General features: G+C 36.8%; 3 protein-coding genes across 3 annotated transcripts; all 3 read left to right on the forward strand.

The window, feature by feature from the left end:
- Nucleotides 1-13: 13 nt before the first annotated feature.
- LOC116001416 lies at nucleotides 14-577 on the forward strand. Its single transcript, XM_031241296.1, has one exon. It carries the CDS (start codon nucleotides 14-16, stop codon nucleotides 575-577), a length of 564 nt encoding a protein of 187 aa, XP_031097156.1.
- Nucleotides 578-7,534: 6,957 nt separating this feature from the next.
- LOC116002086 lies at nucleotides 7,535-13,404 on the forward strand. Its single transcript, XM_031242102.1, has 5 exons — nucleotides 7,535-8,883; nucleotides 8,974-9,701; nucleotides 9,788-9,877; nucleotides 11,270-12,022; nucleotides 12,870-13,404. Exons 1-5 carry the CDS (start codon nucleotides 8,778-8,780, stop codon nucleotides 12,993-12,995), a joined length of 1,803 nt encoding a protein of 600 aa, XP_031097962.1. The 5' UTR covers nucleotides 7,535-8,777; the 3' UTR covers nucleotides 12,996-13,404.
- Nucleotides 13,405-17,396: 3,992 nt separating this feature from the next.
- LOC116001980 lies at nucleotides 17,397-22,802 on the forward strand. Its single transcript, XM_031241972.1, has 5 exons — nucleotides 17,397-18,759; nucleotides 18,864-19,591; nucleotides 19,670-19,759; nucleotides 20,791-21,537; nucleotides 22,264-22,802. Exons 1-5 carry the CDS (start codon nucleotides 18,666-18,668, stop codon nucleotides 22,384-22,386), a joined length of 1,782 nt encoding a protein of 593 aa, XP_031097832.1. The 5' UTR covers nucleotides 17,397-18,665; the 3' UTR covers nucleotides 22,387-22,802.
- Nucleotides 22,803-22,849: the final 47 nt, after the last annotated feature.

Below are 22,849 nucleotides of genomic sequence, written 5' to 3' on the forward strand. Positions count from 1 at the left end.
CAATGAGCTGTTGATGAAAAATCACGAGGCACGACCTACTGGTTCTATCCCATTTCCTGAGGCCCACGAGGCACGACCTACTGGTTCTATCCCATTTCCTGAGGCCAATGAGGCACGACCTACTGGTTCTATCCCATTTCCTGAGGCCAATGGTGTGTCATATAACAATGAAAATACAAGAGGCCGTGGTCGTGGTCGTGGTCGTGGCCGTGGCCGTGGCCGTGGTCGTGGACGAAACCATGGTTATAATCCCGGTCATGGACAAAATCGTCATGGTGGTTATAATTTCAAAAATAAAAGTTACCACCGAAAATGGGAAAATAATGGTGCAAAACATGACAAGGAAAAACATGGAAATCCTCCCAAAAATGTTGAAAGCGCATGTTATCGTTGTGGCATGACTGGCCATTGGGAGCACACTTGTCGTACTACAAGGCACCTTGTGGATCTCTATCAAGCATCCCTGAAAGAGAAAGGAAAGAATATAGAATCCAACAATGTTCTTGTGAATGACGATTTTGATATCACACATTTGGATGTGGAAGACTACCTTGGGCCAATAGAGAAGAAAGATTGATGTTATTTACTTTTGAAACTTATTATATCTATATGTTGTACTGTTGTCGTTTTTGTCTTTACGCCTATTAGATCTATCTATATGTTTGTTTTATTTACTACTATGTAATGTTTCTAATTAAATATATTTCCTTTGCTTTATTATATAGAAATAAAAATGAGCACATCAGCACTTGTGATTAAACCAAAGGCGAATGAAGAAGATGTATGTATTGTGGATAGTGCAACCACACATACAATTCTTAAAAACACAAAGTATTTCTCCCTTTTGGAAAAGAATGAGACATTTGTCACTACAATATGTGGTAGTGCAAAAATGATTGAGGGTTCTGGAAGAGCCAATATATTATTGCATGGAGGAACAAAATTGATAATAGAAGATGCATTGTTCTCTCCAAAGTCTCACAGAAATTTATTAAGTTTTAAAGATATTCGAAATAACGGATATCATGTTGAGACTATAGAAGAAAGGAATCAAGAATTCCTCCAAGTTACAAAGGCAATATCTGGAAAGAAATATGTGTTAGAAAAATTTCATGCTCTTCCACAAGGTTTGTATTGCACAAAAATTAGTGCCATTGAAACTAATCTTATTGTAAACAAAAAGTTTACTGACTTAAATGAATTTAAGGTTTGACACGACCGATTAGGTCATCCTGGATATGTGATGATGAGAAAGATTATTGAAAATACATATGGCCATACCTTGAAAGAGCATAAAATATTTCAAGGAAATGAATTCTTCTGTTCTGCATGTTCTCAATGGAAATTGATTATAAGGCCATCACCAACCAAAGTTGGTATTGAATCACCTGCATTCCTGGAACGAATTCAAGGTGATATATGTGGACCTATACATCCATCATGTGGACCATTTAAATACTTTATGGTCTTAATTGATGCTTCAACTAGATGGTCACATGTATGCTTATTATCATCTCGTAATATGGCATTTGCGAGATTACTTGCTCAGATAATAAGATTACGAGCACATTTTCCTGACCATCCAATTAAATCAATCCGCATGGATAATGCTGGAGAGTTTACATCCCAAGCTTTTAATAATTATTGTACATCACTTGGGATTGATGTTGAACATTCAGTGGCACATGTTCACACACAGAATGGTCTAGCAGAATCACTTATCGCACATGTTCACACACAGAATGGTCTAGCAGAATCACTTATCAAAAGGTTACAATTAATAGCTAGTCTAGCAGAATCACTTATCAAAAGGTTACAATTAATAGCTAGACCATTACTTATGAAAAGCAAACTCCCTTCTTCTGTGTGGGGACATGCTATTTTTCATGCAGCGGCGCTAATTCGCATTAGGCCGACAAGTTATCATCATGCAGCGGCGCTAATTCGCATTAGGCCGACAAGTTATCATAAGTTCTCTCCATTGCAATTAGCATTTGGTCATGAACCAAATATTTCCCATCTGAGAACATTTGGATGTGCAGTCTATATTCCTATTGCTCCACCACAACGTACTAAAATGGGCCCTCAAAGGAGATTAGCTCCACCACAACGTACTAAAATGGGCCCTCAAAGGAGATTAGGAATATATGTTGGCTATGAATCTCCCTCTATAATTAAATATCTTGAGCCATTAATAGGAGATCTATTTACTGCACGCTTTGCTGACTGTCATTTTGATGAAACATCCTTTCCAACATTAAGAGAAGAAAATAAAGTTGTGGAAAGAACAATAACATGGAATACTCCTTCATTGCTTCATCTAGATCCTAGGACTCAGCAATGTGAACAAGAAGTTCAAAAGATAATCCATTTACGAGATTTGGCCAATAGACTGCCAGATGTATTTGCTGACCCAAAACGGGTAACAAAGTCTTATATCCCAGCAGCTAATGTTCCTGCTAGTATTGATATTCCAAAAGGTCAAACTAGCAATGAATCTCAAGTACGCTTGAAGCGTGGAAGACCTATTGGTTCGAAGGACAAAAATCCTCGAAAAAGAAAGGTCAATACAAAGAATGATCTTTGTGAAAATAATGACATTCATGAGAAAAGTCAAATAAATGAATCTGATGGGAATGAAATCTCTAGAGAAATTCATTCACCAGAAATTGAGAAAAATGAAGAGATTTTGGTAAATTATACTAATGCTGAAAATATATGCAATAGAAATGAAGTCACTTTGGATGACTATTTTGCATATAATGTCGCATTGAGTATCATGAATGATGATATGGATCATGAACCAAGATCCATTCATGAATGTCAAAATAGAGACGATTGGCCTAAGTGGAAAGATGCTATACAAGCAGAATTAAAGTCTCTTGAAAAACGAAAAGTATTTGGCCCAATCGTCCGAACACCTGAAAAGGTAAAGGCTGTGGGGTGCAAATGGGTCTTTGTAAGAAAGAGAAATGAGAAAAATGAGATTACGAGGTATAAAGCAAGATTCGTAGCACAAGGATTCTCCCAAAGACCAGGTATCGATTATGATGAAACATATTCCCCTGTAGTGGATGCTGTAACATTACGATACCTCATTAGCTTAGCAGTGCATGAAAGGCTAAATATGCACCTAATGGATGTTGTAACGGCTTATTTGTATGGCTCACTTGATAATGACATTTACATGAAGATCCCTGATGGATTGAAAATGCCTGAAAGACATAAAACGAGTCCTCGAGAACTTTATTCGATAAAGTTACAAAGATCGTTATATGGACTGAAACAATCAGGGCGCATGTGGTATAACCGACTTAGTGAATATTTACTAAAAGAAGGTTATACCAATGACTCAATTTGTCCATGTGTTTTTATCAAGAAATCTGGAGATGGATTTGTTATAATCGCTGTTTATGTTGATGATTTGAATATCATTGGGACCCCTGAGGAAATCCCAACAACAGCGGATTATTTGAAAAAGGAATTTGAAATGAAAGATCTTGGGCAAACAAAATTCTGTCTTGGCCTACAAATTGAACATCTAGGTAAAGGAATATTTGTTCATCAATCAAATTATACCAAAAGGGTCCTTAGGAGATTTTATATGGACAAAGCACATCCATTTAGTAGCCCAATGGTTGTTCGATCTCTTGATGTGAAAAAGGATCCGTTTAGACCTCAGGAAGATGATGAAGAAATCCTTGGTCCGGAAGTGCCATATCTTAGTGCAATAGGTGCACTAATGTATCTTGCTAATAACACAAGACCTGATATTGCATTTTCTGTTAATCTGTTAGCAAGATACAGTTCTTGTCCAACACGAAGGCACTAGAATGGTATCAAACATATATTACGCTACCTCCAANCAACACGAAGGCACTAGAATGGTATCAAACATATATTACGCTACCTCCAAGGAACCATCGATTTGGGTTTATTTTATGAAAAAGGTCCCAAATTAGACTTGGTTGGTTATGCAGATGCCAGATATCTCTTGGATCCGCATAAAGCGCGATCCCAAACTGGTTATTTGTTTATGAGTGCAGGTGCTGCTATATCTTGGCGTTCTACCAAGCAGACAATTGTGGCCACTTCTTCAAATCATGCTGAGCTAATTGCTATTCATGAAGCAAGTCGAGAATGTGTATGGCTTAGATCAATTACTCGGTACATTAGGAGGACGTGCNATATGAAGACAATGCAGCATGTATCGCTCAGTTGAAGGAGGGATATATCAAAGGAGATAGAATAAAACACATTTCGCCAAAGTTCTTCTTCACTCATGACCTTTAGAAGAATGGTGAGATAAATATTCAACAGATTCGTTCAAGTGAGAACTTAGCAGATCTATTTACCAAGGCATTACCAACGGCTACATTCAAGAAGTTAGTTCATGGAATTGGTATGCGCCACCTTAAAGATCTTTAGTGATGTCGTCATCAGGGGAGCATATTATTGTACTCTTTTTCCCTTAACCAAGGTTTTTTTCCCACTGGGTTTTTCTTTGGTAAGGTTTTTAGCGAAGCAATATAGTGTTCCCATGTAGACATCCAAGGGGGAGTGTTGTGAAACAAAAAGAAATGTGGATGTCTAAGTTGAGTTTTGAACCCTTAACCTCATATGCAAAAAGCTGAAGCTTTGTCTATCAAGCTACTTCATCTATAAGTGTAAAGTATCTGTAAATAATGAATATTATTATATGGAATGGCGGTTCTCAGCTTTCAAAAGGATAGCTTCAAGTTCCAAAATGGAACACGTGACCACAAGCATGACAAGGCAAGGCTACATTCTGATCAGCCAACTAAACTAGCTTTGACACTTGTTTACCCTATGCAAATAATATATTTGTTTACTCCTCTGATACTATAAATACCCCCTCACTTCTTTGTTCTTCATTACACATGATATATGAAATATTAGCAATCCTCTCAATTCTCTCATCCTACTGATTCGCTGCTGCTATTCTGCTTCTTATTAATATTATTATTATTATTATTTTCATAACATAAACCACACTTTCCCAAATAAAACAATTATATAAATGTATATATTTATAAGAAACACACCATATTTGTCATACATGCAAACTAAAAAAGTACTCCATATTATTTTTATTAGATAATCATTTTCACCACTTGTTATAGGTTTTTAATAAAACATATATTACTAAGTTTGTTAACAATGATTTTCAAAAGACCTATTAGTACAACAATCCAACTTTTGTGTGTTGATAGAATTATATCTTAACCTTTTAGATTTAGTAATTTAATATTGAAACTTGAAGTGTTGATGTTATACTATCAATTTATTTTTTAACTCAATCAAAAAAATCCAACCAAACTTGAACTGACTTACACATTTATATTAAAATTTTGTTTAAAATACAGCTAACTCTGTTACTTTGTAGTATCTATTACCGCCTCTACCTGATGCTCGATCTCATGACCTCCCATATGAGAGAATCACTACATGCCATTTGAGTACAAGGTGCTTGGTAAAAAAAAAATTCAATGTCTAATAAACAAAAATAATTGCAAAATGTTATAATTAAAATAAATGTAAAATTACATGATGACAAAATTTATAAAAGATATTATAAATATTTAATACATTGTGTGCCAACTAGTATCTCTTCGTTCATAAAAGCGTCCAATGGATAAACAAGACTATGGTTTTCCACCAACCAAAGAATGAAATCAATTTTTTTGGTAATCTCATATTCATGAAATTTCAATTTCATTCATTTTCAAATATTTTTTCATATTAAAAGTTTATATTTGAATTGAGTTATGGAGTATTGTGGAGTTATAAAGCTACAATGATTAAAATAAATAGTTCACCAAAATTCTCTGACATATGATATGACATAGTATTCTTTTTATTTATTGGTTATCATTTAGTCACTTACCATGAATGGAACGATACCATTCCACGTATAAAATAAATCTACTTAATAATTAAATATGATAAAAATGATCCTATATAACCACGCTAAGATGATAAATGATTTTAGTAAAAAATTTAGTATCCCAATAGCTTAATCCTAATATAAAGTGACATAATCATAAGGTTTTTATTTTGCCAAATTAACACTTTGCATATATATAAACATAAAAAGGACTCCGCGGAGCTAGCTCAGTTACTTCGACAGATCACCCTAAAGCATTGCTCGAGTTGTAGTGTGGGGTTTAAATTCCATTGGGACTTGCGAACTAACGAAATTGATGAAAGGACTATTTACCTTCTCTAGAGCGGCTCGAGCATAAGTTGAGAAACCTATTATTGTTTGTTTTTTTTTTTTTGTTTTTTTTTTTTTTACAAAAACCAAAGCCATATATTAATGGAAGAAATGTTGAATACAAGAACGAATAGAAGATAACCAAATAAATGAGTCAGCTTGAAAATTTACCATCGTATCTAAGGTTGTGAGCAAGCACATTTGCTGACTTACGAATATATCTGCCATCTCTTGATAATACAACCAGCATAAGAACGGTCTAGACGGCGAATTCAAAAAGTGGCAGACCATTAGGGGGCGTTTGGTTCAAGTTATATAAGATAATTAAGGTTATATTTGCTTGAGAATATACGATTCTCATGTTTGGTTCAAGTTATGTAATTTTTCTAGGGAATGTAACATAACCTTCACATGAAGTTTTTAGCAATTGAAAGGGAATGTGAGATACACCTCAATTTCTTAGGTAATCTCACATTCCCTTAATTATCTTATTACTAATATTGGACTTTTGACATTTTAATCAATTTATCGTTGTCTTATTTACATTACTTCAGTTTTAAACCAAACACAAGAATCTAGCATTCCCAGCAATCTAACATTTTTCCATTATTGTTATTACGGATAAGGGTCAAATAGACCTTCAAACAATATTGATTTGTGCAATTATGCCCTTCAACTCCAAAAAGCTTCAATTAGACCCTCAAACTTGTTATTTTTGAGCAATCAAACTCTTTAACCTATTTGTGACTTGTAATTGCAGGTCACCTAGAGTTTCGGCCAACTCTGGCGAACATCCGGTGTGTGAAGCAACACTGGTAGCCGTCACATTATGCAATAGAAGGCTGGCGCCTTCTTCGGCAGTGGAGATGGAGACCAGTTTGGTCACCATCTCCGTTCGACAGAGATGACTCGATTGCTAGAGAAGGTTCGTCCGCCGATATTGTTTCACTCGCTTCATGTTCGCCGGAATTCTATGTGACCTGCAATTACAAGTCACAAATATGTTAGATGGTTTTATTGCTCCAAAATAACAAATTTGAAGGTCTAATTAAAATTTTTTAGAATTGAAGGGTCTAATTACACAAATCAATATAGTTTGAGAGTCAATGTTATTATTATTATCATTACATTATATACAGAGTATATGTAAAAGATAAATATACAACATTAGTAGTGGACTATTCTAACTTTTTTTTTTTTTTTTTGAGGAAGACTATTCTAACTTAAAAAATGAAGTAAAATTGTAACCCAACTTCCTCACAAACCCTTTATCTCCTCCTCTATATACTTGTCTCTCTGCATCTGCCCTAATCTCTCCTCTCCCTCTCCAATCTCTCTCGCTCTGTCGCCCTAATTTCTTCTCTACTACACACACACGCACATCTCTCTCTCTTTCTGTATCCATCTCCGTTCTCTCTCTCTTTCTCTCTATCTCTCTCTATCTCACTCTTCCGCGCATTACTCCGAACTATATTAACACGCATTTTCCCCTAAGGTATGTTATAAATACTGCCTGACAAACATTTAGGATCGCTGTTTCGCGGGTATTGGAGCGGTTAAGGGGTTCCTGGATCATTGTCTTCTTCGCCGGTACCACCTCTTCTTCTTCTCCGATCAATTTCAGTTTCGAGGTAGAGTCGCTTCGTCTTCTCCTCATCCGTTCTGTATCGTTTCTGGAATTGCGCTTGGTTTTCGGGAAACCCTAGGCTTTGGGACTCTCTAGGGTTTTCTTCTTACTCTGCATTGGCATGTTGGTTTGATTAAACTGCAGCAATTGTTGGCTACTGGGGGGGTGTGAAGAAAAAAACGGGGAATTTTTGTTTCTCATCACTGTTTATGATTGGTTTGGGCTTATGGGTGCTGTCAAATAATTGACTGGAAATGAGATTGCTGATTGTGCTATTTCTGTTTTAAACCTATCCGTTTTCACCTTGAAAGATGCAGTGAAATAGTGATCTTCATAGTGATGATGTGAAATTGTCTCTGCCTTTTGGGGAGTTGATAATACCTTCCAATTTTGTGTATCCAGAAATGCCACCTACATATTGTTGTTTGGGAATCCAATCAATACAAAATAATTGAGACAACACTAGGAAAGAGTTTGTGAATACTTGCACAGAGATTTGAAGAAAGAAAATGCAGCTTCTATTCCATTTTTAGAGGAAAGTGTGTATTTTGGGCCAAAAGTTTAGCAGATTCAGGATATCAGTGGCAATTTTTTTGGCTGATGATGGCCTTGATACAACAATATAGAAAACCCTTAATTTGGTCAGATAATAGACCATAAAGTAGGACAATAGGCTAGTAGTTGGCTGATTTTGAAAGAATCAGATTCTGTATTCAAGACTTGTAGAAGGAAATTAGCTTCCTGGGATTTTGGTACCCAGGTCAAAAAATGGGTCAGTAGTGGTTACATATTACGAGTTGCTAGCAGGTGGTCTCCTCCAGAAATAGTAATCTTTTCAAAACAGAACTGGTTGAAAAGAATAGTGGCTCTAATTAAATCATTTGTTGGGGAATCTGATGACGTTCTGTGCTGATGGAAAGAAGTGAACCCACATTAGTTCCTGAATGGTTGAGAAGTACTGGAACTGTTACTGGGGGTGGCAATTCTGGCCACCACTTCACCACTTCTTTCCGTTCAGGTAATGGATGTGATGTTATGTTTATTTGCTTGTACTTTTTGATGTATGTCTTCAGTCTCTTCTAATAACTGGGTTTTTACCATTTTGCAGAGATATCTCCATCTGCAAGGAATCGATCTTCTAGGAACATAAATAATAAAGATAGCCCCCATGCTCCATTCCTTGAACGAAGTTCATCATCAAATTCTAGGCGCAGTTTAAGCAGTAATAGTTCTAAGCATCCATACAGTAGTTTCACTAGAAGCCATCGTGATAGAAACCATGATAAAGAGAAAGAAAGGTCGTTTGTTGGGGACCTGTGGGACCCTAGCTCATCTGATCCTTTTGGGAACATAATAACTGGTAGAGTTGAGAAGATTAGTTTGCGGCGTTCTCAATCACTTGTTACCAGGAAACCCGGTGATTTGTTACCTCGAAGAACTGAAGACTCAAAAAATGGTATGAACATCATTCAGAGTAGTGGCAATGGTGTGCTTTCGGGGGGCAGTAATCTGGATGGTGTTCATAAGGCTTCCTTTGAAAGGGACTTTCCCTCTCTTGGAGCTGATGATAAACCAGCAAGCAGAGTCTCCTCTCCGGGATTGGGCTCAGCTGTTCAGAGTTTGCCTATTGTCAATTCAGCTTTGCTTGGTTCTGAGAAATGGACATCTGCATTGGCAGAAGTCCCAGCTATAATTGGCAGCAATGGCATGGGGAATTCATCTACTCAGCAGACTGTTCCTGGGACACCTACACTTGGGGTGTCAGGTGCAAGTACTTGTCTTAACATGGCTGAGGCTTTATCACAAGTGCCAGCACGAGCTCGTGTCACTCCCCAGGTATGCAATTATTTTCATAAGCTCCAGTTACTTACACAGTCCTCTCAAATATGTTATTATGTGCCTTTCTCTCTTAATGGCTGCAGGTCCCTGATAAAACACAGAGGCTTGAGGAATTAGCTGTGAAGCAGTCCAGGCAGTTGATACCCGTGACACCCTCAATGCCAAAAGCCCTGGTAATATACTTATCAGAAAAAAGAGAAACAAAATGCAGGAAGACTTAAACATACATATCCATATGTATTTACATAGTGCAAGGTGCCATTAATGAGAAAGTGTTAAATGCTCCAAAATACATGCATACCTGATGTCTCTGTGTACACATTGGCTGTTTTAGTTTTTGTGTTGATGGAAAACATTTGACTGCTTGACATATAGCTGTGTTGTAGAATGGCAAATATTTGAATGCTCGACACTATGCAACTACTCATTGATGATAAGTGCATCATACTGGCAATATGTGCTTCAAATGAAATGAACCTGGAGGCTGGATTATGCTCAATATTATATAAGGGGAACAGTTGTTGAGTCCTAAACTGCTTGGGAGTTTAGCATACTCTACTATTTTTAGTTTTAGTTTTTTAAGAAGGTTAAATTTTTTTTTTAGAAGTCTAAATTTCAGCCTCACAAAACTTGAGAACCCTAGTTGGAAAGGTGCAAACCTAATTAATTCATTACATAATGACCAATCCAAATTTGATAATTTGGGGCTATTCATGACGGAACCAATTCTTGATTGGTTTATAGCTGTTGAAACTTTAAATGGGTTGTAAAAATTTGACTCGAAGCTTAGGGGTATCTTCTACTTGCTCCATCTATAGATAGCAAGTGATAGTCCTAATATTCTTTTGCCTTCTGTTAGTTATTCATGAGCGGTAAGTCTTGGTTTACATCCTGGGCATAGAATCCTGTCACAGACAAATCATGTTTTTAATGTTTTTTCCAAATTCGTGTCTATTCTTTTTGTTTTGACTATGTTGGAAGTGCTCTCATGGTATAATACTTTTTAACCTTCAGGAAATGTTTTCAATGTATAAAGCTTTTTTATACACTTAGTAGAATGTTTCTTGCCAAGTGTAATTTTTAGGCTTCAGTTTTAGCTGGATACCAAAGATGTGTTTAGGAAAATCTCTGCATGAAAGTTCATTGAACAAAAGCCATTTTTTAGGGTTGGGCCTGACTATGGATTCACTGCTAAAGAAAACCATTACAATGCAAGGCTTTTTTTTTTAGGGTATAGATTCTTGACAGACTTGTATAGTTGTAGTTGTATAGTATTTCACTAATCTGATAATAGAAAAACCGAAGTGATAGTACATAACATGTTTTTAATATTTGTTTCCTCAATATCTCCATTCCATTTAAAACTGTAGTACTGGTCTTTCACAAACTTTTTTTTTTCTTGAAGAAATTATGAGCATTATACTAATTTCTTTAGGCTCATTCCTAGTGAAGTGGGGTTTTTATGTCTATGCATGATGCATCATTGCTTATAAAACAATAGCATGCTAAATGATGTGCTCATTCTTTATGAATATTGCATAATAGTCAGCTGAATTTCTCTTCAGGTATTCAGTTCTTCTGACAAAATGAAGCAACCAAAATTAGCAGTTAGAACAAGTGAAATGGGTGTTGCTGCTAAGACTATTCAACAACAGCCTTTCTCATCTCAACTTACTAGCCAGCCCCGTGTTGGTCGAGTGAGATCTGATGCTCCAAATACATCCCATGTTGGGAAATTTCTAGTTCTAAAGCCTGTAGCTACCTCTGCTACAAAAGATGCACCTAGCCTAGCTAATGTTGCTGGTGGAAGAGTTGCACATGAGCCACCTCCAGTTTCTCCACTGTCTCCTCTGACTAGCTCAAGTACACCTAAGGTCTCTGCACCAGAGATCAAAGCTGGTGCCCCAGCACTGAATCTAAGATCCTCTACAGAGAAGAAATTATCTCTATCACAAGCTCAAAGCAGGAGTGATTTTTTCAATCTCATGAGGAAGAAGACTTCACCGAAAACTACTAAACTTCCAGATTCTAGTGCAGCATTTTCTTCCTTTAATTCAGAGGAATCTGATACAAGTAAAGGAGATAGCAGAGCTCCTGTAAGTCCTGTTGTTGAGGATGGTCAGATAACTAGCAATGGCACCTCTCATGGCACTTGTGACAATGCTCAGAGGTGTTCTGATGGAGTTGACCCATGTCTTGATGGAATGATTTATCCTGATGAAGAAGAGGCTGCCTTCCTGCGTTCGCTTGGCTGGGATGAAAATGCTGGGGAGGATGAAGGCTTAACAGAGGAGGAGATAAATGGTTTTTATCAGGAGGTAACTAATTCTGGTTTTCTGTTGCTTTTTGAAGTTTATAGTTGGATTTTATTTGGTTTGTTTATTTAGAATCTTAATTTTAGTTGGTTTGTTTATGCATCATAAATTTATTTGCTTGATTAATTGACTTAAGTGTTGATTTTGGTTCCTTGAATTCTAACTTAAGTCGGCAAGTACTATTTTGCCACTTCCATAATTTAGGTTTGACTTCTTGTTCAGGGTAACTATTTTTTGTGCCTCGATTGCTTTTTGTTCTCATCACCCATAAGAAATTAATCTCCAGCCGAAATACATGCCCTTTTCTATGGCAATGCATTACCCTTAGAAAATGAAAGGCAAATAATATGCCTCTGCCCTCTGATCTATGGGATTGTATTACTCATGGATTATCTTTCTATTTTTTGGAAAAGATAATCTGCCTCTGTTCATTCCTTTATCTTTTGCAATGCTTTTTTTTTTTTTTTTTTTTTTTTTTTTAAAGTAAATTAAGAGCTGAACTTTGGAGAAGGTAACAGTAGTTAGTTTGAAGAATTGAGCTTCTATAGTTATATACTTCTATTACTTGTTCACTCTATATATTCTATGTGGAACATATGGAATATTGATTATCAAGAATTAAGTATAAATGCAAATGGAAGAGAGAATTGACAAAGTTTTGGGTCATTTTCCATGTTTCTGGAGTAAAGGAAGTCTTCGTTTTCCAGTTTTTGCTCTATATTCGAATATTTATATTTTCAAGTGTAAAAAAATTCGATGTTATGGTAACAGTATTGTTTAGTCAATAAGAATGCTCTACTTTGCTAATTTCCAACTTTTTTTTTTCTTTTTTCCTGGTCGTCATCTATAGTACATGAAGGTGAAGCCATCGTTGAATAACTACCGAGGAGCTCAGCCAAAAAACTTATCATCTGAGTTTTCTGGGAAATCTGGAGCTGCTGCAACTGACTCGTGCTCCTCTGAAATGGAAGCTTAAAATTCTGATTTCTCTAGCATAGGATGATTATCTTGGGGAGAGTTTTGCTTCGTTTCCTCATCTCTTTGCTTTGGAGGTACGCAAAATTGTGTTCACGACGTCTTTATGAGCAAGGATGGCTTTTGTTTTTTTCTGTAGATCAGAGGAGAATAAGTTACTACTACTCATTCTGCTGTCCTGCTGGCTTTAGAGGAGGCTTAGGGTATCATCTCATCTAGTTAGTGTTTGATAAATACAGTAGTGGTTAGGAGATATGTTAGCCTTGAATTTTTTTTTTCTTCACCCCACCCCCCTTCCTTCTCTTCCTCTGGTGCTTTTTCTTTCCATGATCATTTCAAAGCGGAAAAAAAGGCTTTTACAGTGTTTTTGCCAATTTTACAGGAAAAGAAAAATTGCAAGGTTCACCTTATACTTTCCTCTTCCATTTATTTTTTTGGGTATGCTACAGACCTACCCGGTCTTTGGATATCTTTTGGGTTTTAGCCACAGCAGCAACCACGTTTGCATTTCAACTTTCAAAAGAAGTTATTGTGGCTCCATATAGTCCACTTGTGGAGTTGTGGAATGGTTATTTAGGTTAAGAATTTCCCCAAGCTACTGTTTATAATTGAATTTGCAAGGCACCCTATCCTATAATAATAATAATATTATTAATAATAATGTTAAATGCACGCAATTTATAGCCTTAGTGTTTTTTTTTAATACAACTAGTCTTATTATATTGTAGTATCTATTCATACATACTTTCTCAACCTGTTGAAACACATAGGGTTAGTATCGCCTCCACTGAGGCTTGATCTAATGACCTCTCCTATCTGAGTACAAGGTGCTTGGCAACCTTAGTATGTTAAAATGTAATAGAATAAGTTTTCGTGTAATATATATTGCCCGGGCTGTCGTGCTTTAATCATATTGTCCAGGTCACATGCATTCGTCTCTTGGGACGGCAAATTATGCTATGGATTCGGGTCTATCTTGCAATGTAGACCTGAGTCTATGTTCATAATTTTAGAAGTCATGTTCACAATTTTAGATCTTAGTATATAAAATACAGAGTTATGAAATTGTGAACATGAAATTATAAAAATGTGAACATAAAGTTATGAAAATATGAACATGAAATTATGAACAAGAAGTTATGAAATTGTGAACGTGGACCCGGGTCCATGGCATAACAAGTGTATTAGACCCTTTCTTTGAATTGCACAAGCCTCAAACCCTTATAATTGAACTAAGGGTGAGTTTTCTCACTTTAATGATGTACTTTGCAGGGTCAATGCTCGGGTCTTTTGAATGGCCTAGGGCCCTAGGCTCGCTTCCGGGGCCTCTAAAGCACATTGCTCGGGCACTTTCTCTTGGACTATGTACGCATTGGTTGGGTCCATTGTTTGGACTCGGTGCGCCTTCGAAGCACATCGCCTTGGCCCATTCTCTTAAACTATGTATACACTGACTGAGCCCTTTGATTGGGCTCTGCGTGCCTTAAGGGCCCCCAAAGCACACGGCAAATTTTGTGTTGACTAGGGTCTAAAACAACGTCGTTTTGACTTTTGATATTTAAAAAAGAATCTTGCTCCGCGCATGTTAGAATAATGAACATTTTGGAGTAAAATAATGTACTTTATGTGTTAGAATAATGAAATTTCTAGAGTAAGATAATGTATTTTATGAGTTAAAATAATGTACTTTATTTGTTAGAATAATGAAATTTCTAGGATAAGATAATATATGTATTTTATGAGTTAGAATAATGTACTTTATGTGATATAATAACGTATTTTATGAGTTAGAATAATGTACTTTATGTGTTTTTTGGACAGTAGTCCACACAATAATGATTGAAAGCGCACCGCTTGGGCCCCTTCTCTTTGATAATGTATACACTACCCGGACCCTTTGATTGGACTCGGCGCGCTTTTAGGGCCCCTAAGTACACCGCTCGGGCCCCTTTGCTTGAATCACCGTGCAGGTCGCCTAGGTCATTTGATTGAACCACTTATGCTGTTTAAACTTTTTTAATTGGACCAAGTACGTCGCTCAAGCCTCATGCTTGAATCGTCCGTGCCACCCAACCGAGTGTCCATGTGCCATTGGCTATTCCTCGCCCCACCCATTCTTGGGTTTTCGTTACTCAGAGCCCCAAGTATGAGGGATCTTGTATATAGCCCTCGAGCTCTTGTCCTCTTGATTGAACATCATTTACTAGGATTACCCATGCACTTTGTTTGAGACTTTTTGTTCGGGACCATGCAAGCCTTTGGGGCCCTTACAATTCAATTAAGGGAGGTACTCAGGTTCTCATCGCTTTAACCACATGCTCTGGTTGGGTGACCTTTAGGATGGGATCCAAAGGTCGTGCTCGGGTCCTTTTGCCTTAGATGTATACCCTATTCGGATCATCGCCCTGAGGCTGGGTTATGGATTATTCCTACCCCCCCCCCCACCCCCGAAGCACATCACCTAGGACCTTTCGCTTGTTTCACTGGTATGTCGCCTGGACCTTTATAAGTAGGCCGCACTGGCTCTCTTTAAGCATATACGCCGCTCGGGTAACCTCGCGCGTTATTCCACCATTCGTCCATTGTGGTTGGGGCCGAGGTCCCGAGTATAAGGGATGTCTTCGCGGGGTTGTCTGGCCATCGCTCGCATGGTTGTTTCGTCTTTAGGATGAAACTAAGCCTCGTAAATGGCAAAATATGGTACTAATATTAGACAAGTAAAAATTATAACCATTTGTTGATCAATATAGTCCTTCACGAATTGCCATACGATAAGTGAATCTTCTTTAGAGAAATGGTGTGTGTGTGTGTGTAGAGAGAGAAAGTATAAATGTGTGTGTGTGTATGTATGTATTGGATCAAATGAGAACAAGTTAAAACTTATAAGATAAATGTGTGTATGCGCAAATTTTACTGTGGACCATGGATCAAAACGATGTCGTTTTGATTAATGAAAACAGACGGCTGAAATGGCATCCGTTCCGCGCCATTCACTTTCAGTTTATACACACTGCAGTTACATTTCAACACAATTGCAGTTTCTTTTCGATATAATTGTAGTTTCATTCGACATTACGCACTTAAATATGTGAAATTGTTATTCATTTACTTTCAACACAACTACGGTTTCTTTTAAAATACACTGCAGTTTCCTTTCAACATAATTACAATATCATTTCGATATAACTACATTTTCATTGGACAATATACAGCCAAAAAATGTGAAACTGTATCTTAAAAAAAAATGTGAAACTGTTATTCAGTTTCATTTTATATACACTATAGTTTTCTTTCAACACAACTACATTTATGCTTCAATATAACTACAGTTTCATTTGATAATATAAAAACAAATGTGGAACAATATCTTTTGAGATAAACTGTAATATCTTTACGGGGCTCCACCGCAGCCGCTTATGAAATGACGGCGTTTTGTGACCCTAGTCCATACCATATAACAACTGGTGTGTATGTATATTGTAGAAGGTCATTATTATTAGAGTTAATACCACAAATGGTCCTCTGACTATTAGGCTAGTACTCCTTTTAGTTATCGACTTTCAATTCAACCACAAATGGTCCTCTGACTTTCATTTTTGACAATGAATAGTCTTTCGTTAAGATTTCTGTTAAATAGGTGTTAAATCTAGGGGTAATATCGTCAAATTGATTAATATTATTATGATTACTTCTTTTTGAGAATTATATGACACCATAATTAATTTCAAACATTAATAAGCATTAAGTTAATAAATATAATAACAAAATGGACGTGACAAATCACATAAATGTACAAATTAAAAAAATTCCATGATTAATGTTCGCAATTTGTACTTGATTAATTATATTAATTCAACGGTGGCGACCTTCAGTTATGTCCTAAACAAAATGTTTGATCGATTAATGAAGAGTGAAAACTATTAATCATCCATGTATGAACAACGATGAAAATTATGGAAACAAGGTTTAAAAAAAATTCTTCCATTTTAATCTGTTGGTTAAATTAAAAACAGATAGCTCTAATATTAAATTTTCATTTTGTATGCATAATTACAAGAATAATGTGTATTGTCTTTTTATTTAGGAGTATTTATATTTGTTAATTTTTCAATTATGTTTGTTGGTGAAAAATTGTAAACATTTTTATTTTATGACAATTATATATATCAATTTGACAATAATACCCATAGATTTAACACTTATTTAACAGAATTTTTAATGAAGAACTATTTGTGGTCAAAAATGAAAGTCAGAGGACCATTTGTGATCGAATTGAAAGTCGAGTACTAAAAAAAGTACTAGCCCAATAGTCAGAGGACCAGTTATTAACTATTATTATTATTATTATTATTGCGTGTTGGTTGTATCTAAATTGGAATTTGGTAATTGGTGTGGTTAATCTCCGAAATTAAAACCCAACTTCCTCGCAAACCCTCTATCTCTATACTTGTTCTATATCTGCCCTAATCTCACTGCTCATCTTCCCCAATCTCTCTCGCTCTTTCGCCCTAATCCTACGAGTACGCACTGCTCTCTCTCTCCCTCTGTCGCTCTCAACATATGCATATATTGCTGTCCGACTCTTCGACGCATTGCTCTGAACTATCTCAACACGTATTTTTCCCCACAACCTATTGTTGTTATACGGAGTAATTAAATTAACAAAAAAAAGGGGCCATTGTTTGGCGGTTATTGGAGCGGTTAGGGTTTCTTGGATCATTGTCTTCTGCGGTGACCACCGCTGGTTCTTCAATCGATTTCAGTTTCGTCGAGGTAGAGTTGCTTCGTCTTCTCCTCTGTTCCGATTGCGCGTTTTATTTCTGGAACCGACTGCGCTATTTGGGAAACCCTAGGTTTCCGGACTCTCTAGGGTTTTATAATTGCTCTGCAATGGCATGGCGGTCTGGTTAGACTACGACAGCTGTTGAGTGTCTCATTCTTGAGAAAAGAGAGGGACTATTGTTTGCCCTCAGTGTTTGTGGCTTCTCACTTTCTATGTTTGCTTTCGAATAGTAATGCCAAAGTTGACTGGAAAATGAGAGTCTGCTGATTATACCGTTTTCCATTGGGCACCATCTGTTTTCCCCTTGGAAGATGAAGGGAGGACTATTTGCATTTATGTGAGTGGCCTTGAGTTCGAGCTATTGGGAAGTTGATGATACATATCAATTTTTGGCATACAGAATGGGCCTTGCCTTGCAACTTTTTGTAGGTCTAGCAACTTGATGCAATATAATCCCAATCGGGAAGTGTACGTGGAGAACTGAAGAAAGAAAAAGGGTTGTGTATTCTATTTCTTGAGGGAAAGGTGGATATTGGTCAGATAAAATATAAGAGTGGTAATTTTTTGACTGCTGAAAGCCTCCATTCCACAATCACAGCTGACTCCTAATTTGGCCAGAGTATCAGCCAGTACATATAGGATTATTGTTATTATAGGCTAGAACTGGGATAGATTTATAACAGTATCAGATTCTACATTGAAAAGGAGCTGCAAAAGGAAATTTTATTTTCCCATTTGATTTAGGTTGGCAGTTGGTAACATTGCCTGAGAGTGGCTAGCAGGAGCCTGCCTGTTGAAATACTAATCCATTGGAAATTGAATTGGTTTAGAAAGGAACGCTGACTAGTTAAGTATTCTTGTAGAGGAATCTGATGATGTTCTGTGCTGATGGAAAGGAGTGAACCTGCATTAGTTCCTGAATGGTTGAGAAGTACTGGAAGTATAACTGGTGGTGGAAGTTCAGGCCACCACTTTCATTCGGGTATTGGTTGATTGATATAACCTTTTTATGCTTACACTTTTTTCAATGTTTGTCTTCATTGTATTCTGACTTTTAGGTTTTCCCCTCTATCTTACTTGTTGCAGATATATCCTCAACCACACGAAATAGATCTTCTAGGAGCATAAATGACAAGGATAGCCCACGCTCTCAGTTCCTGGACCGAAGTTCATCATCAAATTCTAGACGAAGTTTAAGCAGTAATAGTTCTAAGCATCCATACAGTAGTTTCACTCGAAGCCATCGTGATAAAAACCATGACAGAGAGAAGGAAAGGTCAGCTAATTTGGAGCTGTGGGAATCTAACTCACCTGATCCTTTTGGGAGCTTACTAACCAGTAGGGTTGAGAAGAATAGTTTGAGGCGTTCTCAATCACTTGTTTCCAGGAAACCTGGTGAGTTGGTGCCTCGAAGAACTGAAGACACAAAAAATGGCATGAACAACATTCAGAATAATGCCAACGGTGTGCTTTCTGGAGGCAGTAATCTGAATGGAGATCAGAAGGTTTCCTTTGAAAAGGACTTTCCCTCTCTTGGAACTGAAGAGAAGCCAGTGGGCAGAGTTTCTTCTCCAGGGTTGACCTCTGCTATTCAGAGTTTGCCAATTGGCAATACAGCTTTGCTTGGTGGTGAGAAATGGACCTCGGCATTGGCTGAAGTTCCTGCTATAATTGGCAGCAATGGTGTGGGGAATTCATCTTCTCAGCAAACTGGTTCTGTAATCCTTTCACCTGGAACTTCAGGTGCAAGTACTGGTCTTAACATGGCTGAGGCTTTGTCACAAGGTCCAGCACGAGCTCGTGCCACGTCCCAGGTAACTAACTAACTTTTTTAACCTCTTCAGTAGAGACAGTAGTTCTTAATGTGCATCTGTTATCTTAAATTTCTGCAGGTACCTGATAAAACACAGAGGCTTGAGGAATTGGCTGTGAAGCAGTCCAGACAATTGATACCTGTGACTCCCACAATGCCAAAAGCCCTGGTATGATAACATACTGATACATGCTTGTGTGCGTATTTAGTGCAAGACACCATAGTCGAAAGTTTTATAAATAGTCTAGAATGTTGCTCCTGTATGGATATTATATTTTGTTACATATTCATAATTTATTGTTATCATATGTTTGTACATGTTAACAACAAATATTTGGATGTTTTTTGAATTTGTCTGGTGTAATTATTGTAGTATACAAATTGGGAATTGAAATAACTTTCACATCTTTTCTTAATCCTTGATATGATAATGGTTGGGTGACAATGAAGTGAACTTACGTTCTTTATTGATGATCCTGTTTATATTAAATGAAGTAGAAGGCTTTGTTTCAAATATATTTGTTGCTTTTTATCCCTTTTTTCTATTAAAAGATGAAGATGTTATGATCCTCTGCATATTCTAAAATGTTCAATTTTGAAACGTTTGTTCTTTTGTTGTGAGTGACCAATGCAATATTGAGGAGTTTTTGGATTATTTCAGCTCCACTTGTCTTTGGATTTCCTCTGCAATCTTGCACCATCTTAGTGCTCGTATTTACCAAAAAGATTGAAATATCTTTGTTAAAAAATATCAATATCAATATAATACATCATTTAAAGTTGCATTACATAATAGAATCATAGATTTAGATACAGTGCATTGTGCAATTGTGTAAGCTTATACTGGAAAGGTGATAAATCTGGGTTGCTGGGTATGTTCACTATTATATAAAGGAAAAGAATATAACCTCAAACACTTGCCACTTGGTATAGTCATCTGTCATCCATTGATCCAATAATTAATTAAAGTGATGCCTCAGTCCATGTTTCAATATCTACTTCTTACTCTGAATATCTGGACTCTTTTCAAACACCAGATAGCTAATGAGTACTTATGAGTGTTATAATTTCTGTATCCCATTTGTAGTGATGAACTCAATATTTTCCTATCAATTTTTTTATAACATGTAGCAGTTGTATGTTAAATGATGTGCAAGCTGTTTATCAGAATACATAACTATCAACTGAGTTTCATTTCAGGTATCCAGTTCTTCTGATAAACTGAAGCAAACAAAATCAGCTGTTAGAGCAAGTGAGATGGTTGTAGCTGCTAAAAGCATTCAACTACAACCTTATTCATCTCAACTTACTAGTCAGCCCCGTGGACGAGCTAGATCTGACACTCCAAATACATCTCATGTCGGGAAATTTCTGGTTCTGAGGCCTGTTGCTACATCTGTTCCAAAGGATGCACCTAGCCTGACTAATACTGCTGGTGGAAAAGTTGCAAATGAGCCACCTTCAGTTTCTCCACTGTCTCCTTTGACAAACTCAAGCACGCCAAAGGTGTCTGCACTTGAGGGAAAAGCTGCTGCCTTGACACTGAATCCAAGACCTACTACTGAAAAGAAATTATCCATGGCCCAAGCCCAAAGTAGGAGTGATTTTTTTAATCTCATGAGAAAGAAGACTTCCACAAAAACCACTGTACTTCCAGTTTCTGGAGCAGTGTTATCTCCTTCCAATTTGGTGGGTGATTCAAATAAAGAAGGGGTTAGCAATTCTCCTCTAAGTTCTGTTGTTGAGGATGGTCAGATTACCAGCAATGGTGACCCTCATGGGACTCATGACAAGGCTCAGCAGTGTTCTGATGGAGGTGAGCTGTGTATTAATGGAATGATTGATCCTGATGAAGAAGCAGCCTTCTTACGTTCACTTGGCTGGGATGAAAATGCTGGGGAGGATGAAGGCTTAACAGAGGAGGAGATAAATGCTTTTTATCAGGAGGTAACTAGTTCTGGTGCCTGACTTGTTTATATAATGTAAATAAATGAGCTTGAGTTAGTTCTGTTTTTTTAACTGATGGCACTGGCTCCTTCAATTCTGGCTTTCAAGTTGATAGGACTATATTTAGTCTTCCAGAGTTGAACTAGTGTTCAGTGTTATTTCATTCACTTGATTTTGTGTTGATAGTGATATTCACATCTTCACCCTTTTTTCTTGTTAAATCTCAATTATTGATTGTAGTTACTCCATACTACGTAATTTGATTAATAAAAGAAATGATAGAATATGGAACAGCAATGAGGGCTTTACTGTTTTCATAATTTAAGCCTCGGCCTATTGTTCAGGCCAACAACTACTTGTAGCCTGGTAATTCTATAAATTGAATTGAACTTCAGAGCTTTAGACTTGATGTTTACCAAAAGCTATTTATCATTTTTTTGTGTCGTACCTCTAACTAGATTGTCATATTTTCCTTGTGTGTGGATTAAAGATTAAATTGAGCACAGCCTTTCCAGTATTCATTCTATATTTGGTGCCTGTTTTTTATTTTTTAAAACGTAAAAGGAAGGAGGTTCCCTGTTTGTGGGATCGATCTCAAATGGTAGATTTTCCTTCTTTTCAAGGGTAAAAACAAGTATTCGCTTTAATAGAAAATAGCCTGCCAACAATGATGCTGTGCCTTATCATTTCCCTTATTTTGGTTGTACTTCTTGTCCCCTTTTGCAGTACATGAAATTGAAGCCAACATTGAAAATTTACAAAGGAGCCCATGCACATATGCAGTCTGAGTTTTATGGTAAATCTGGAGCTGCAGCAACTGAGTCAAGTGCTTCTGAATTGGAAGCTTAATGTTCTGATGATGATTTTGTTGGCGGAATTTTGCTTCTTTTCCTCGTCTGTTTCCTTTGGAGGTACGTTGAATTATGTTCACAAGCAGAGGACAGCCTTTTGCTTTATGTAGTCCGAAGACAATAAATTATTGGTGCTGTGCTGTCCTACTGTGGCTTTAAAGGAACAACTTTTAAGGGGATTGAGTTTAGTGTTTGAAAATTAGTGTTAGGAGATGTGTTAGTCTGCAGTGGTAGTGCTCTGGGCAAATTGCTTTTCTTGGAATTCTTTTTGGTGCTTTTTTTTTAGTGATCAATTCAAAGGCGAAGAAGAAGAAGAAGGGGGTTTTATAGTGTTTTTTTTTCCGCAATTTTACAGGAAAAATTGAAAATCACAAAAGTCCATTTTACAGTAACATCGTTTACTTCTCTCTGCTAGTGTGGCCTGTCAATATCTTTTAGTCACTACACTGCTGATCCTCATT

The sequence above is a fragment of the Ipomoea triloba genome, chromosome 13, assembly GCF_003576645.1.
Source record: "Ipomoea triloba cultivar NCNSP0323 chromosome 13, ASM357664v1".
In the NCBI taxonomy this organism is placed as follows: domain Eukaryota; kingdom Viridiplantae; phylum Streptophyta; class Magnoliopsida; order Solanales; family Convolvulaceae; genus Ipomoea; species Ipomoea triloba.

Excerpts from the sequence above, each read along its gene's own strand:
- LOC116001416 (XM_031241296.1), top strand. The coding sequence starts at position 14 with ATGAAAAATCACGAGGCACGACCTACTGGTTCTATCCCATTTCCTGAG.
- LOC116002086 (XM_031242102.1), top strand. The coding sequence starts at position 8,778 with ATGGAAAGAAGTGAACCCACATTAGTTCCTGAATGGTTGAGAAGTACT. Across the intron at positions 8,884-8,973 it reads CACCACTTCTTTCCGTTCAG|AGATATCTCCATCTGCAAGG; the intron begins GTAATGGATGTG and ends ACCATTTTGCAG. Across the intron at positions 9,702-9,787 it reads GAGCTCGTGTCACTCCCCAG|GTCCCTGATAAAACACAGAG; the intron begins GTATGCAATTAT and ends TAATGGCTGCAG.
- LOC116001980 (XM_031241972.1), top strand. The coding sequence starts at position 18,666 with ATGGAAAGGAGTGAACCTGCATTAGTTCCTGAATGGTTGAGAAGTACT. Across the intron at positions 18,760-18,863 it reads AGGCCACCACTTTCATTCGG|ATATATCCTCAACCACACGA; the intron begins GTATTGGTTGAT and ends TACTTGTTGCAG. Across the intron at positions 19,760-20,790 it reads CCACAATGCCAAAAGCCCTG|GTATCCAGTTCTTCTGATAA; the intron begins GTATGATAACAT and ends GTTTCATTTCAG.